Raw genomic sequence first — 16,640 nt, 5'->3', positions numbered from 1 at the left:
TTTAGAAGGCAAAAAAAGGTGAAATCATTTTACTTTTATGGCCTTTAGTGGCGAGTTTTTGCCATTCTAGCCCTTTTCGGGGAACCGTAAACGCTGGTACCGTTCTAAATTTATGAACGAGTTCCAACCTGTCACAAACGTGATGACATAACAGCTTTAATCAAAACGCAAGTTTCTACCGTGTAAAAAGCTTCCAGAAAGGTCTTGTTTATTGGATACATAAAACATATCGAATCAAAAACAATTTTTCACACTCGAGTCACGGATTCCGGCACACGCACAATAGCTCTGCGTTAAAAGTCAAACGTCACAAATCTCGCCAACCTGAAGCGTGGGTTGCTTCGATTAATACACCGCCGCCGCGCCGAAGAAATTTGATTTTATTGTTTTTCTCTTCTCTTTCTCCCACGCGCACGCACACGTAGGCCTTCGTCAGTTTCGATGTCAGCTATCAAAGTCCGGACGATGAGGCAGGTAATTTCGACTCGTCCCACGTGGTCAAGAGTTTGCACCAAAAGTCTAGCAGCATCGATGACGATCAGCAAATGCTGCTGGATATCGAGCAGAATATTGCCAATCTGGAGAAGAGTTTAAAAAAGGGTGCATCGAGTTCCGGTGGGAGAAGTAGTGGTGGTGGCGATGGTAGAGCAATGCGTAAAGTGAGTGACACCGGTGAAGAAGCAGCAGCACCTGCTTCCAGCAGCAAACCGAACATCCTGAAACGGGTAATGTCTTCCGGATCGACTTCTCTGCACGAGAAGAGTCAGAATCCAGCGGCCAAGTACGATCGCGCTACCTCGGTGAGAAATTTGTATGATTTCTTTGTAGGGCTTTTAATTGTGCATTTTTTTCCTAGGACAACGAATCATCCTCGAAACCGGTCCGCTCGATTGCGGATAAGAAAGTGACGCTGCGAACGGTGAGAAACTTCATGAAGCTCGGTCGATCTCGGCATCCGTCGAGGGAAAGCCGTGGTGATAGTAGCACGGAAGACGAAGGTCGCTCGTTGATCACGGATTCCGAGGATGCCTTAGGAGGTCCGGCGAGTTCTGGGCAGCAAAGCCACCGGACGCACACCAATGAACCGTCAACGGCTGTGACCAGCCCAAGTACAGTCGGTGGAACCGGGCAGCCGGGTTATGAGAACCTTTCGCAGGCTGGAAGTACCCACTCGAATGCCTCCAGCGATGGTGAAGAGACCACCAACAACGAGAAGTTGAAAAAGTATTGTTTTGTTGGACGTGGGAGTGCGAGCAATTATCTGATGACTGTTTTGATTTTTTTAGAATAAAAAATCTAGCGAAATGCAACGATCATCTAAAGTCACAGGACTTCCAGGTTTGTGTCACCATCATCGAAGCTCGACAGTTGCCCGGGTTAAACATGGATCCCGTCGTGTGCATCCAAGTAGGCGATCAAAAAAAGTACACCAGCGTTAAGGAGAGCACCAACTGTCCGTACTACAATGAGGTGAAGGTGTTTTACAATTGAATTTAAATAACTTATTCAGTTTTTTTCTCTCGTCGGCAGTATTTTGTGTTCGACTTCCACATGCCACCGGTGATGTTGTTCGACAAAATCATCACACTGTCTGTAAGTATCGGAACATTTTTTTCACTGTGACTAACAAACTAATCAGAATAGGACATATAACCAAACATTCGATTGGCCTAACAATTGCTGAATATTTTGAAAGAAACAAAAAAAAAAGAACTATTACGAAAAACAGTTTCCAATAACGATCACAACAGTTAAAACTGCACCTTGCATGCACTGAAACCTATCTTTAGCACCATAACCAAAAAATAACGATTTTTTCCGTTCCTGTCGAAAACTTGAAAACAAAAAAAACATGACCGCCCCACTCTCCTCCCCCGCCCAACTTTGCTGGCCAGGTGATACACTCACGTAAATTTATGCGCTCCGGAACGGTGGTCGGTTCGTTCAAAATCGACCTGAAAACGGTGTACGACGCTCCGGGTATTGTTTTTTTTCTTCTACAAATTTTGTTTCCTCTATATGCAACTCAACCGCATTCTAAGCTGTGAAAACTAAAAAAACATCGACGTCGTTGTTCGTAGCCCTCGTACTTGCTGTTGTTGTTGTTGTTGTTGCTGTAGAAAAGCTCTCTAGTTGAGTTCATGGCTGCTACAACAGGGCATACATAACCTACAATTTGTTGCTATCTGGCTGTTGTTTCCCTTATCCGTTTATTCTCGTTTTTTTCCTTCAACGTAGGTGGATGTTGCTCGCTCGTTATTAACGTTATAATTAATTCCCTTTCCATAACGGTTTTGTGTTTTTTTCCTCTTCTTCTATTTATTCAAATGAATGTCGTTTCGGTGCGAGATCCGCTGCAGTTTGTTGCTGTTTGATGTGATGTTATTGGTTTTTGTTCTGTTCTGTTGTAATCCTCATCCCCCGATTAGTGCATCGTTTTTCGAGGAAGAATGGCGCGCGCCCGGTAATGAACATTGTAACAGAAATTGCGCAATAGCCCCGGGGAAAGAGCAAAAATTGTGCAGATGCAGACTCCGCAGCTCCACGCGAACCAATTATAAAGCCATTACCCGATGTTATTACGTCTTTTATGGCTTTCTTATTATCCCCACCGAGAAGGACGCCCATAGACAGTCCTCCTTGTAAGGTGCAATTTTACACCCCCGCCCAGTTTGCAGGTGGCTGTAAAATTGCCATCCAATTGATCCCAACCCCAAGCAAGTGATCAAACATCAACAATAAATAATTCATTTTATGTTCAACAACAGATGGTGCTCCATCCTTCCCGACTAACGTGTTCATCCAACAAGGACGAATAGGAAATACTTTGTATTGATATATGAACTTTGAACAGTTGGAATTGACGATGTGGGGGATTTCACGCCACTTCTCACTCAAGCACACATTATCAAATTTTAATGAAACTTTGTGAGCGTGAAATCCTTCAACAGAAAAAAATCAATCAAACTTTAAAAAACCATCTGTTTGTCGTTCTCATCCGCTGCTATCTTCTTATCTCTTTTTTCTCACTCTTTTCTAATCCCTCGGTCTGGCATCTCCAAAACCGTAACTATATGAACGTGTTTGTGTGTGTGTGTGTGTGCTGCTATCAAATACCATTCGTATTCTCCACCACCACCACCATTACCATGAAATTTCCACCGGACAATCGTTAAAACCCAAACACTTTCGCACACGCACACAAACACATACATTCACACACAAACCACCCGTGCACAGGTTCTGCAAAACCGAGGCGTCTTCCAAACAAACAAGCTGGTAGGATCGTTCAAGCTGGACGTGGCAACCCTGTGGCACCAGAGAGGTAAGAGACGGAATTTTTGGACACACACTCACTCAGCCCCCATTTATCATTCACCATTTGATTGCACGAATGCTTTAAATGGCTTCAAACCTGTGATTTTCCTTCGCACAAATATTTTTTCAGAAACCCGCATTCACACTGTCACTGATGACTATGCGCCTCCTTCTAGATTTGTTCTGTTTACTTCCTACCAAGCGCCTCCAAAGCAAAGCAAAGCCTTGGTGCTACATTCCGATTCGGAACTTGACCTTCTGTTTACTATACACAGACTTTGCAGCCAACTGTTAAGTGTACAGGACAATTGCGGGGCTAGCGCTACGATCCTACTGACACTAACAGTCTCTCCCGAGTCAAGACTCGAACCTACGACGACTGGCTTGTTAGGCCAGCATCGTACCTCGAGATCAGCTGGGGAGGCTAACCAAGCGCCTCCACTGTAATCAATTTTGCATAGGAAGCTGTAGATAATTCTATCGATGTTTTTATAGCAGTTGTCCCTTCTGTATGTTTTCGTGAGACAAAACCTAAATCAACACGAAAACTTTTCCTTCACTTCAATCTTCAGACACCGCCGGCGGTGGCTGCGCTTGCTGCGATGGAAAAATATGACGGGCATCGTTCCACGCTTGGAATTTTCTGTCAAGTTTTCGCTTTTAGTGTTTCATAAAAACACAAACATCATATCTATAATGTTTATAAAATAATGCAATCGTGTTGAGATATCTTGAGCCTGCCGACTTTGTCGGCAATCGCAAATGACTGTAATAAACCACAGCTTATTACCTGAAGCAAGTTTACCGGGGAAGGAAACAATCGTAAAGTTCCTCAAAAGTCACTCAAACTGATCTGCGGCCGTGGCTTTGCGACGAAGGAAAAGTTTTTCGTTTGATTGTCGACAAAGTAGGCGCACTTCATGTTCGTTTTTCTTGAAAGTGTGCTTAAAAATTTGCTTACAGGAATGTAACATAAGTCAGTACATCAGTCCAACAATGCTTAAAGATGATTGGAAGTGGTAATGTTTAAATCTTCTGAATAAGGGGTTTTTGGAGAGTCGAATCCATCGTTAATTTTTTGTTTTTTCTTTTTAATGTTTTGACTGTTTTTAAATCTGTTTTTAGAATTTTTATGGTTTTCTGTTTTTTGTTGAATGGTGTTAAATATTTTTTGACCATTTTTAACATCTTTCGATTTTTTTAACCTCTTTTTGGTGTCATTTGGATTCTTTTGACCTGTTTTTTATCTGTTTATGACCTTTTTTCAATCTCATTAAGTTCAACATTTTTTGATGTGTAACTTCTTTTTCTCTACCCCATTCCCTTCTTTTTTTTTAAAGTAATCTTTATTGCTCTTCTCTTTTCCTTTTTAAGGATTTTTTTTTCTAGTTTTGATTCTTATTAAACTTTCCACAGCTCATTTTGTTTATTGTTTTTATTTTATTCCATTTTTTTTACTTCTTCTGATCTATGTAGTAGTCTGACGTTTCAAAAGTCTTTTTACACATCTCTATTGATGCGAATTTCGGAATTTAAGTGATTCTAACGCGGATTTTTTTACGTGCTACGTATCCCCCGCGTAAAAAAAAAGACTTTCGTTAATATTGCAATTTATGTTGATTTTATTAAATTTTTGCTACACTATTGGACTTTTGAATCGTTATTCTGTCCTTTCTCTCAAGTCTCTTTTTAATTTCTTTCCCGCTTTTGGATCCTGTTCCATCTTTTGCCCATGTTGTTTTTTTTTTTTCATTTTTGAGTTCTTTTTTTTATTCTCTTTCTATTTATGTGATTTTCTCTTGTATTTTTCCTCGACTTTTATAATTTTTTGTTTCCTGTTAGATTTATTCTCTTTTCGAATTTGTTCCATCTTTTCGAATTTGTTTTAATCTCGTTTTGATATCATTCATACTTTTACTCGTTTTTGATCTATTTATGTTCCCTTTTCGATTTATTTCCAACCGCATTAAAAATTTTCTTCTGTTTGTAATCTATCTTTTGTGATTTCAAATTTCTTTTTCGTTATAGGTATAGTTCCGTTAGTGTTTTTGCTAGTTTTTTATATTATTCGTATTCTTTTTCTTCAAATCTGTTTTGACCTCTTTTCATGGCGGTTTTTGGTACAACATAATGCACATTTGTAACATTTTACAAAATTTCAACCTTGCGATCTCTTTTTGGACTGATTTTGATTTTATTTTACTTTCTCTAGTCTTTTTTTTGCTCTCAAGCAACTTGCCATCTTTTCCTCTGTCGATCTGTTTTTGATTTTCCTCTAGCTCTTATGTTAAGTCTTTTTAAAAAACTTTATCCTGTTTTGACCCCTTTTCACATCTTTTCTAATTTTTATTTCTTATAAAGGAGTAGGTATATTATAATGATTTCTCTTTAGTTTGCTTCATTTGTTTTCGATTTTTTCGATACTCTTTAATTTTTATTTTTTCTACCTGTTTCGTACTCTCTTTTTGATTTGTTTTGGCCGGTTTTTGATTTGTTTATAATTCTTCCCAATCGCTTTGTTCAAATTTTAGAATTTATTCGAGTTCGTTTCAAGTTCTATTAACATTTTTGATCTCTTTTCTACTATTTTTTCACACTTTATTTAACTTATTGCACCTTTTTGACATTGATGAAAATTTTAACTGTTTGATTGCTCAATAACTTTTTTATTGATTTTGATTTTAATTCATTTTTTCTAGTCTTCTTTTTGAGCGTTGGTAACCGTTTTTAAACTTCTCCTGATCTTCTCCTAGCCCTTATTTTAGGTCTCTCTTGAGTTTGTTTTCCCTCCGTTTGGCCCTCCTTTACTTATTTTTCATTTTTATTTCTATTAGGAACCAATTTCTGTGTTCTGTAATCTGATTGAGATTTTATTTCAACGCGATTTTCTCTTTCAATTTCCCTTTTTGTTTTTTTTTTACTTTTACTGATATTTTAGTTGTTGTTAGATTTTGTTTTGGTATCTTTTTGACCATTTTCAACCTCTATCGACTTTATTTTACTCTATTTTTGATGTTTTGATTCTCTCTTTTTGGTCTCTCTTTTTGGTGACGTCTTTCTGATCTTTTTTTAGCCTTATATAAATTTTTTTACGTTTCATTACTTTGTTTTTTTTTCAACTTCTTTGTGATTGCTTTGACATTTGTTTATATTTTTCTGGAATTTTTCGTTCTATTTTCATTTTTCTCAATTTCTTTTGGATGGCTGTATTGACCTCTTTCCAACATTTTTTGACGTTTGGAAAAAAAATGAGCACTGTTTATGATTTTTAACGTTTTGACGTTTTTGATATTTTTAAAATAGTGTACATTTTTAACATTTGTGGAAGTGTTTTGCCTTACGATTACCACTTAAAATGATTTCGATTTTATTGTACTTTCTCTAGACTTCTCTTTGGCCTTTCTTTTGGATTGTTTTGGAATTCTTCTCAACCTTTTTCTAGCCTTTTTTAACCTTTTCTAAGCCTCCTTGTACTTTTTTCTTTTGTCCCTCTTTTTCAATTTCTTTTTGCCTCTTTGCCCTTTTCTAGGTTTGTAATTTGTTATTTTTTTCTCTTTGTTTCTTAAAATTATTTCATTTCTCCTAGACTTTTTCTAATATTTCGATTTTTGTTAGATTTCGGTTTTGATATCTTTTAGACCATTTTTAATCTCTTTCAAACTTGTTTTTCTTTCTTTTGGTTTTAATTTCTTTTGAATCGTTTGTGATCTGTTTGTTATCTCTTTTAACCTCTTTTATAATTATTATTGCTTCTATTTTTTCTGATTGTTTTTGGATCTTATAGTGTTTGATTTCTTATCTGCATTGATCTATTTTAGACGATTTTTAACCTTTAGAAACAATTTTCGTACAGTTTGTGACTTTTACCTTTTCGACTTTTCGATCACTTTTTAAACTGATTGGTTTTTGACTGGTTTTTTGACTTCTTTTAAATATTTACTAACATCTTTTAATACCTTCTCAATCTTCTTCTGGCCTTATTTCGGTTTTGTAGTTTCCTTTTTTAAATATTGTTTGCTCTCTGATTTTTCGGTTTATGTTCTTTTTAATATCTCTTCGACCATTTTTGGCTTATTTAAACAGTTTGAGCAGTTTGTTACATTTTTTAACTTATTTTAATATGAACTTTACTTCTTCTAGACTCATTACTGTTTTTTTTTTTTGGGGATCGCTTCTGATCGTTTTTTATCTCTTCACGATATTCTTCCTTTAGTTCTGGTTTTGTTATTGTTTTTTATCTTTACTCATTTTTCCATTTCTTGGCAATTTTTTGAACTTATATTTACGTTTATTTTGCTTTTTCTAGACGTCATTTTGAGCTTTTTGAAACGTTTTTAACTTCAATTGATCCCTTCGCTATCTTCTTCTGGTATTCCTCTTAGAACTCTTTTTGTTTTTTTAATTACTTTCTTATTCTTCGTTTTACATACTTTCATTGGAAACCTCTTGTTGACTCTTTCTGGGTCTCTAATCTGTTTTTGATAATTTTTTGACGCTCTTGTCAGTTTCTTAATTTTTTTTAAGAATTTGTTTAGGTATTTTGATTTTTGTTAGATTCCGTTTTTTTATCTTTCTGAACATTTTTAGCCTCCTTCCTTCAATTTTTTAATCCTAGTTTTAATATCGGATTGAAAACTACTAACCCATTTTCAATGTGCTTAAATTGATTCTTTTTTTAATCTCGTTTCAGTTTTGCGTTGTTTTTTGATGATTTGAATCTTTTTCACTACTTTTGGCTAATTTTCTACTTCTTTTTGGTTCGATCATTGAACCAGACTCATTTGGTCTCATTTTTGGAATTTTTTTTTTTCATTTCCATCTGTTTTGACCTCTTTTCGATTTTTTTTTCAACCTTTGGAATTAATGTTCACGCAATTTATGATTTTTAGCATTATAACTTTCTGATATTTTCATATAGAAGTTCTTGGAATATTTCCTTATTTTTCGACCGTTTTTTTAAACTTGTTTTGATTTTATTTACTCTCTCTAGACTTCTTTTTGACGTTTTTGCTTCGTTGTAATCGTATTTTGTTTAAATCTAAATCTCTTTGTCTTGTTTTTTATTTTTTTAGACATCTTTCAAACCTCTTTCTAGGTTTTTTATTTCGCTATTTGATTTTTTCGACCTAATTTTTATATTTTTAGATTTTTATTAGATTTTGTTTTTTTTTTTATTTATTTTTCTGAACATTTTCAACCTCCTTCCATATTTTTATCCTCGTTCAAATTTTTGTTGGTTTTTGATCATTTTTATCTTATTCAGCACTCTTGGGTAATTTTCTACTTCTTTTTGATTGGTTTGACATCATTGAACCAGACTCATTTTATCTCATTTTTGTAATTTTTATATTTTATTTTACTTTTCATCTGTCTTAACCTCTTTTCATTTTTGTTTTCAAACTTTGGCACTAATGTTTGCGCGCTTTATGATTTTTAGCACGTTAACTTTATGATATTTTCATATAGAAGTTCTTAGAGTTCTTGAAATATTTCTTCATTTTTCGAGCTTTTCTTGAACTTGTTCTGATTTTATTTCACTCTCTCTCTCTCCAGGCCTCTGTTTGGCTTTTTGCTTCGTTGTAATCGTATTTTGACTTCTTTCAATCTCGATCTTTTTCTGGCCTTTTTTGTGTCACTTTTTAAATCTATATCTTATTTTGTCATTCATTTTTTGTCTCTTTTTGATTTTCTTTTTTATCAGAGACATCTTTCAAAGCTCTTTCAAGTTTTTTTTCCTGCTATTTAATTTTTTCGACCTTAGTTTTATATTTTTAGACACCTATAGGAAATATTTGGTGTCTTGCTATCTTTTTTTTTTTTTTTTGTTGCTATCTTTTTGACCTTTGTGAGTTGTTTTGAACTTGTTTCACCTTTAAGTAATATTAGTATGGTTCCTTTTAACCTGTATCCGGTCTGTTTATGACGTTCTTCCGAACTTTTGCTAACCTCATGTCAACTGTTTCTTTAATTGTAAATTGTTTTGCATCGCATAAAGGTCATTTTTGAGTTCTTTCCGATTTGTTTAACAATATATCAATTATTTTCAATCTCATTTTGTTTTATTTTTAGATTTTATTCGATTTTTTTTTAACTTTTTGGATGTTTTAAACATATTGCATATTTTTTGTTGTTTTTGAAAATCTTAACTTTTCGTTCACTTTTCAAACTAATTTTAAATTTATTTTTTTTTTTCTGAGACTCTAGGGAGTCTGGCTTTTTATACACTGATTTCTTTTGATCTCTTCTGTATTTTCTTCAGCCCTTATTTTAGTTTTCTTATGAGTTGGTTCTCTTTGAAATTTCTTATTCTTTTTTACATATTTTTATCATTTATTAAAAACCTCTTTGTAATTTTTTTTCCAAAAGTGGGACCCTGTTTACCTTTTTCTCATGTTTTTTTTTCACAGAGAATTCCAAGAGGAGATTTTCAATCTGTTTTCGATATTTTCTCGACTTTTTTTCGCTTGATTTATCCTTAACTTTTATGACTTTTTGTTTTCTTTTAGATTTTGTTTGACAATTTTAAACCTCCTTTGACTTTGTTCTAACCTCATTCTGATATCGAATTTTTTCTTTTCACCCATTTTTGATCTATCTATGTTCTCTTTTCGATCTTTTTTCAACCTCATTTAAATTGTTCTTCTATTTGTAATCTTTCTTTTGTTATTTTAAACTTCTTTGTTTTTTGTTCATAAAATTTATTTTTATTTATTTATTTATTTATTTATTTATTTATTTGTACAATTACATTCATCTGACAAAGATAAGTCTTATTGAATAATAAAAAAAAAAAAAAAAAACAGCAAAAACTTCACAATCTTCTATGAGCATCAAGTAGCCGATGACGGAACGTATTCATTGGTAAGTCGAAGTCAAAAAACTCGAAAACATTATTAAAACGGTGGCAAATAACACGAATTGGATCATGGCAACCATATAGTCGATTCCGTGGTTCCAGATATAAGAAACTCCTTTGGCGCAGCGGTCTTTCAGGGGTGTATATGTTTAGTTGAGCCAATATTGCTGGACAATCGATGTAGCCAGTCAGTAGTTTAGCAGCGAACACAGCTTGGTCTATTTGACGGCGAACCTCAAGTGGTTGAATACCAAGCAGACGACAACGGTCCTCGTATGATGGCAGGTTCAGTGGATCTTGCCATGGGAGATAACGAAGAGCATAGCGTACGAATTTTTTCTGAACCATTTCCATTCTGTAGGACCAGTTTGCATGATATGGGCTCCAGATTACAGAATTAGACTCGAGAATCGATCGCACTAGGGCACAGTAAAGTGCTTTGAAACATAATGGGTCACGGAATTCATCGGCAATCTTGAAAATGAACCCCAATCGACGGGTTGCTTTGGCGATAATGTTGTTATAATGGTTCTTGAATGTCAGCTCGCTATCTAAGTACACTCCAAGATCTTTCACGCACTGTACACGGAGAAGATGTTGTGACGATATGGTATAATCGTATTCGATAGGGACACGCTTTCTATTGAATGAAATTATGTTGCATTTTCCAACACTCAATGTTAAGCAGTTTGTTGCACACCAGTTCACGAACGTATTTAGATGCTCCTGTAGCGCGACACAATCTCGTTGGCTATGTATAATTTTGAATATTTTTGTATCATCCGCATAAAACAGTCGACATCCGGGTGGTAACAAGAGAGAAGCGTCGTTTATAAAAATAGCGAAGAGTAGCGGGCCCAAGTTACTACCTTGAGGAACTCCTGAAACGTTTGAAAAACACCTCGAAACAGCTGAACCTATTTTCACGCATACACTTCGACTAGTCAAGTAAGATTTGAACCAGCGTACGGATTCTGATTGGACACCGAGTCGTTCAAGTTTACTAAGCAATATCTCGTGATCTACCCGATCAAACGCTGCTTTCAGATCCAGGTAAATTGCATCGGTTTGTAAGCTAGAATCCATGCTTTGCAAACAGCGAGAAACAAACTGCATAAGATTAGTGGCTACAGATCGTCGAGGGAAAAACCCGTGCTGGTCGGCGTCAATATAGTGTTTAGAGCTGGCAAACAAAGCGTCATTTATAATAATCTCAAACAACTTTGAGCAAGCACACAGAGATGTGATCCCTCGGTAATTGGAAATGTCACGTTTGTTTCCTTTTTTGTAGACGGGAAAAAGATATGAAAATTTCCATCGGTCAGGGAATGTACACTGCTGCACGGACAAATTGAAGAGCATCGCGATCGGAGTACTAAGAACTTCTCCACATCGCTTCAAAACCGCCGAAGGGATACCATCCGGACCAACAGCGTATGAACTTTTTAGCTTATTCAAGGCAGCGACTACGTCATCTGGACTGATGTGAGGTAATTTGAATGATAATACATCGCGTGGTACTACGTTACTGGCTTCACGAACTTGTTCGGGGGACGCCACCGATTCATTAAAAATTTGCTGAAATTGCTCGGCAAACAGGTTGCATTTTTCATTTTCATTGTTAGCTACATTGTTGCCCAGGAACATAGAAGTAGGCAAACCCCTTTCCTTGCGTTTTGTATTCACAAATGACCAGAATTGTTTCGGGTGTACGCGAAGATTGCTTTGTATGCGCCTTACATACCTATTATACAAATAGCGGTTGTAGTTTCGATATTGACAGCTGGCAGTGGTGAACTGATTTCTGTTATAAGCAGAGCGATAACAACAATATTTCCGCAGCGCAGCTGATCGCAATCGCCTAAGCGTGCGTAGTCGTGGATTCGACCATGGTGGCTTTCGTGGCGGTTCAAAGAATGGCACTGTTTGGGCGAGCACACTTTCCAGCGTACTACTGAAAGAATTAACTGCATTGTCGATACTAATGGATGGTTCCAATACAGCATTCCAGTTTATCTCCGCAAGAGCCGCAGTAAGTGTGGCGTAGTCAGCACGTCGAAAATTCAAAGCCCTAAGTTCCGAAGGCTCGTCGTACACTATTGTCGAGGAGAGGTTTAACGAGAGAACGATAGCAGGATGAACAGCTTCAAGCTCGACCAGCGGCTCGTGTGCAGCAGATACAGAACAAATTGGCAAAGTTTCATCATTTACCCATACAAGATCCAGAAAACGTTCGTTATCAATCAAAATATTGTTGACTTGTGTCAGACCATGCCAGTAGAGTCCATCGAGAAGAGAACAGCAATAAGCGGGCATATAAGAATGCAGCGTGTCCACTGAAGGGTGACCATTGTCCGAGATAAACCAACGCAAACCAGATTGGTTGTAGTCTCCAAAAAGTAGAGCAGGAGTTTTAAGTTGCAAGCGGGATAGTACCATGCCTATCGAGTCAATGTGCTGTTGAATCACCTGAGAATCGGACTTTCGATCAGGGGGTATGTATACGACACCAATACTAATGTCGCTATTTGCCGTTTCCACTATCACCCACAACTGCTCGACAGTGTTGAAAACAGGTGCAGGATCGATGCGACAACTCAACTTCACTGAAACAGCTATTAAGACACCTCCGCCTCGCGTCTTTTGGCTGTTCAGATGAGATCGGTCGTTCCGGAAAACTGTGTAGCGGTTCCCAAAAAGTTGCGCTGAGAAGATACGGTCATCGAGCCATGTTTCGGTAAGCACAATTAAATCATAATCTCCTTCAGAAACTGCTAGGAAAAATGAGTCGATTTTGGTGCGCAGCCCACGCACATTGTGGTAATAGATCCGCATATCAGCTACACGAGGAACAGATTCATGGACCAACGCACTGGAACGTGAAAAAGCATGAGGGACCGGAAGCTCAGATGTACAGTTATACTTGCCTGGCGATGCAGGCTGGAAGACCCCGTCTCCGTCACCGAACACAGGACCGGGACAATGTCGAGGATGAAAATCAGTAGGCAGCGCGACTGTGTCGATCGGATAAGGGGCTTCCATAATGCCTGTTAAAGGGTGTCCCGGGTCCAACAAGTTGATAGTAGCATTTGAAGAGGATGTCAGCAGGCTAGAAACGCAAAGGTTTCCATTGTACGAGTCGCTGGGCGGTTTACTCAAGAATGAACTGCAGGGCTGAGTGCGTGTATATTGCTGGTCACTTTCAGTCCGCGATTCGAGTTTTTTTCAATAAATTCACGAAATAGTATGCCTTCTGGCCATGAGGAAGGCAATAAAGCATGCTGTTTCAGGGCAGGGGGGAGACCGATTTTGTATGATACAAATGTCATTGTTCCGATATCCTTTCCTTTTGGAACTAATCTGACAACATCCGATGGTTTTTCGTTGTCCAGGCAGCGAGCAACAATTTGACATACATCGTCATCAGTTATTAGTGGTTGAAATCCCGAAAGGTACAACCAGAATTTAGGTGGCGGTGCTTCAGGAACGATAAATGGCACTGACAGTCCGCTCAAATCTACTGAATTCGTCCCGCGATCAGCAACTGCAACACGTACCGGCGTTCCGTTATTTCCTCGACGTCGCTTTACACCTAAGCTAGGCCATTTCGCTGTACTAAGTGGCTTCGGAGTAATATTCGGTTCCGGTTGAGGTAATGATAAACAATCCACTTTCTGGCTCAAACGTTCAACGAATTTTTGCAGCTGATAAATTTGTGTTGATATGTCGCTTGTATTTGACGGGGGAGCACTGTTTTGTTCGGTTTTATCAGCCAAATATGAACGAATGCTTCTGCCTTGCAATTCGTCTCTGCACAGCAAGCACAAAAACATTGCTTGCCCAGTAGCAAACAATTCCTTGTGAGCGCGATTATTGAATCCACAGCATTTTTGGCTGATGTGGAAATATGTATCACAAAATCCGCAGCGAACTGGTTCCAGATCATTAACAATCAGCTGGCAAGCTCCGCACAGTTTCGTATCCATTGCCGCTATTGTCTATTGTGTTAGCGAAATGAACAGTATACAGCCGGTGGCAGCACGGAAAGCGAAATAAAAATTGCAGCAAAATCACTATCACACGTCTCAAAATGTACTAACTTCACTGTCTTTTAGAACGCGGCAGTCTAATGAATGCGTACTACCAAAATTTTGGTTAAAACGGTTAAATTTACACTATAAAACAATTATTTAAACGGAGATAAAAACAAACTTCTTCTAGCATCAATAACACATACACATACAATACATACATACAATTTTGAACTTCTTTGTTCATAGTTTTGTTGATAATTTTGATTTTTTTTTTAATATTATCCGATTTTTTTTTCTTCAAACCTTTTTTAACGTTTTTGATACTTTATCATCATACACATTTGTGACATTGTACATAATTTTAACTGTTTGACAATTTCGATATTTTTTTGTTGACTAACTTCGTTTTTATTCTACTCTTTTTTAGTCTTCTTTTTGAGCTTAAAGTACCTTCCATCTTTGTTTCTTCTGATTTTTTCTCTTCTTGATCTTCTGGCCCACTTTTTGATTTTTTTTTTCGTATTTTTGTTCTTTTTTTACCCCATCTCATCTCTTGTTTTATTTTTGATTCATCATAAGGGATTATGTTATTATATCTCTTATCGATCGTTCTGTTCTATTTTGGATTTGATTCGAGTCCGTTTTAACTTCTCTTCAACAGTTTTGACCTCTTTTTTATTTTATATCACTTTCTCTGGTCTTTTTCTTGAGCTTTTCGGATCATTTTTAACTTCTTTTGATCTTTTACCGATCTTTTTCTAGCCTTTCTTTCAGGTCTGTTTTGAATTCGTTTTCTCTCTGTTTGATCCTTTTTAAAAATTTTTTGTTTTCTGGTCTATTAGAACCTCGTTTTATGTTCTTCAATATGTTGTGATTTTGTTTTGACGAATTTTTTTTCTTTATGTTTTTTTTAGCTTTTATTCTGATATTTAAGGTTTTGTTAGATTTTGGTTTGGTATTTTTTTACCTTTTTCAGCTTCTTTCGACATTATTTCACCATATTTTTAGTGTCATTTTGATTCTTTCAACCTGTTTATGATTTGTCGTCCCTACGATCTCATGACATGTTTCAATAATTAAATTTTTTTTTCTATTTTTGTTTGTAACTTCTTTTAGATTGCTTTGATATTGGTTTATTGTCTTTCAAATTTTAACATATTGCACAATTTTAACAATTGTAAAAGTGTTTTACCTGACAATTTCCTTTTGTAACGATTTTTATTTTATCTACCCTCTTTTTCAATTTCTTATTTTAGCAACCCTTTTTGGCCTTTTTCGTGGGCTTTAATTTGTTTTTGTTTCTCTTTGTTTTCATAAGTATTTTTTTCCTTACAGAGTTTTTCCCGATATTTTGGTTTCTTTTACTATTGGTTTTGATATCTTTTAGACCATTTTTAACCTCTGTTTTACTTATTTTGAGTTTAATTTCTTTTTACTTGTTTGTGATCTGTGAGGACATCTTTCCGATCTCTTTTTAATCTCAAAATTAACTTTTTTAACGTTTTCATCCTTTTTTTTTTGACATTTTTTTTGGGCTCGATTTGTTTTGTTGTTGATTTTATAATATTTTTTTTATATGTTATTTACTTTGACCTCTTTTAGATGAATTTACCCTTAAGAAAAAATTTTTGCGCTGCTTTTGACTTCTAACATTTTGAATCTTTTGATATTTTTTCGCCATTTTTAACCTTTTAATATTTGTTATTCGGGTCCGTTTAATAACTTTTAACATTTTAACTTTTAAAGACTTTCGATATATTCCTCATATTAGAAAAACTTGATTTTTATTATTATTATTTTTTTTTTTGAAAACTTTGATTTCATTTAACTATCTCTAGACTTTTAGCAACCGTTTCGCTGCAACCGTTTTTGACCTCTTTTGATCTCGATCGTGTTTGACCTTTCTTCTTCAAATTTTTTATATCTTTTTGACCTTCCGTTGTTCATTTTTCTTTGTTTTTTTTTTTGTAAACTTCTTTCAGATTTTTTTTTTTGTAATAGTTAGATTTTATTTTCATATCTTTTTGACCATTTTTAAAACTTTATTTAACATATTATAACCGTTTTTGGTGTCGTTTTAATTTTTGATATCTTTCCAACCTCATGTTAACTCCGTAATTATTTTTTTATATTTTTGTATTCTTTCAATCTCTTTCTGACTTATTTTATCGTGTTTTTCATTGTATTTTTCCTTTTTGAATTTTAGAAAGAATTTCTACGTTCATTATGACGTTTTTGATATTTTCATCTTGAATTTGAACTATTAGAATCGTTTGAATTCGTTCGCTTGTTAAACTTATTTGATTTTTATTTGACTCTTTCTGGACTTTTTTTCGGAATCATTATTATTGTTTTTGATCCTTTTTAGCGTAATTACGATTTTTTCGATTTCGATTTCGATTTCGATTTTTATTTCTGACTTTGAAATTTCT

The 16,640-nt window shown here is 35.7% G+C and overlaps 1 protein-coding gene across 11 annotated transcripts in view; it reads left to right on the top strand.

Annotated features, from left to right (window-relative positions):
• LOC129733964 (otoferlin-like) overlaps nt 1-16,640 on the top strand; it is a 183,766-nt gene that overhangs the window by 144,507 nt on the left and 22,619 nt on the right. For 10 of the 11 annotated variants that reach the window (XM_055666704.1, XM_055666453.1, XM_055666650.1 and 7 more), the window contains 5 exons: nt 426-800; nt 857-1,224; nt 1,287-1,470; nt 1,531-1,593; nt 3,241-3,325. In XM_055666704.1, coding sequence (XP_055522679.1) covers nt 426-800; nt 857-1,224; nt 1,287-1,470; nt 1,531-1,593; nt 3,241-3,325 — 1,075 coding nt within the window. Of the gene's footprint in view, nt 1-425; nt 801-856; nt 1,225-1,286; nt 1,471-1,530; nt 1,594-1,895; nt 1,981-3,240; nt 3,326-16,640 lie in introns of all 11 variants that reach the window. The other variant, XM_055695654.1, reaches the window with a different exon arrangement.

This window comes from Wyeomyia smithii, chromosome 1 (assembly GCF_029784165.1).
Source record: "Wyeomyia smithii strain HCP4-BCI-WySm-NY-G18 chromosome 1, ASM2978416v1, whole genome shotgun sequence".
Lineage (NCBI taxonomy): Eukaryota > Metazoa > Arthropoda > Insecta > Diptera > Culicidae > Wyeomyia > Wyeomyia smithii.
Note: the sequence above shows the minus strand (reverse complement) of the source record. Positions and strands in the feature narration are given on the sequence as shown.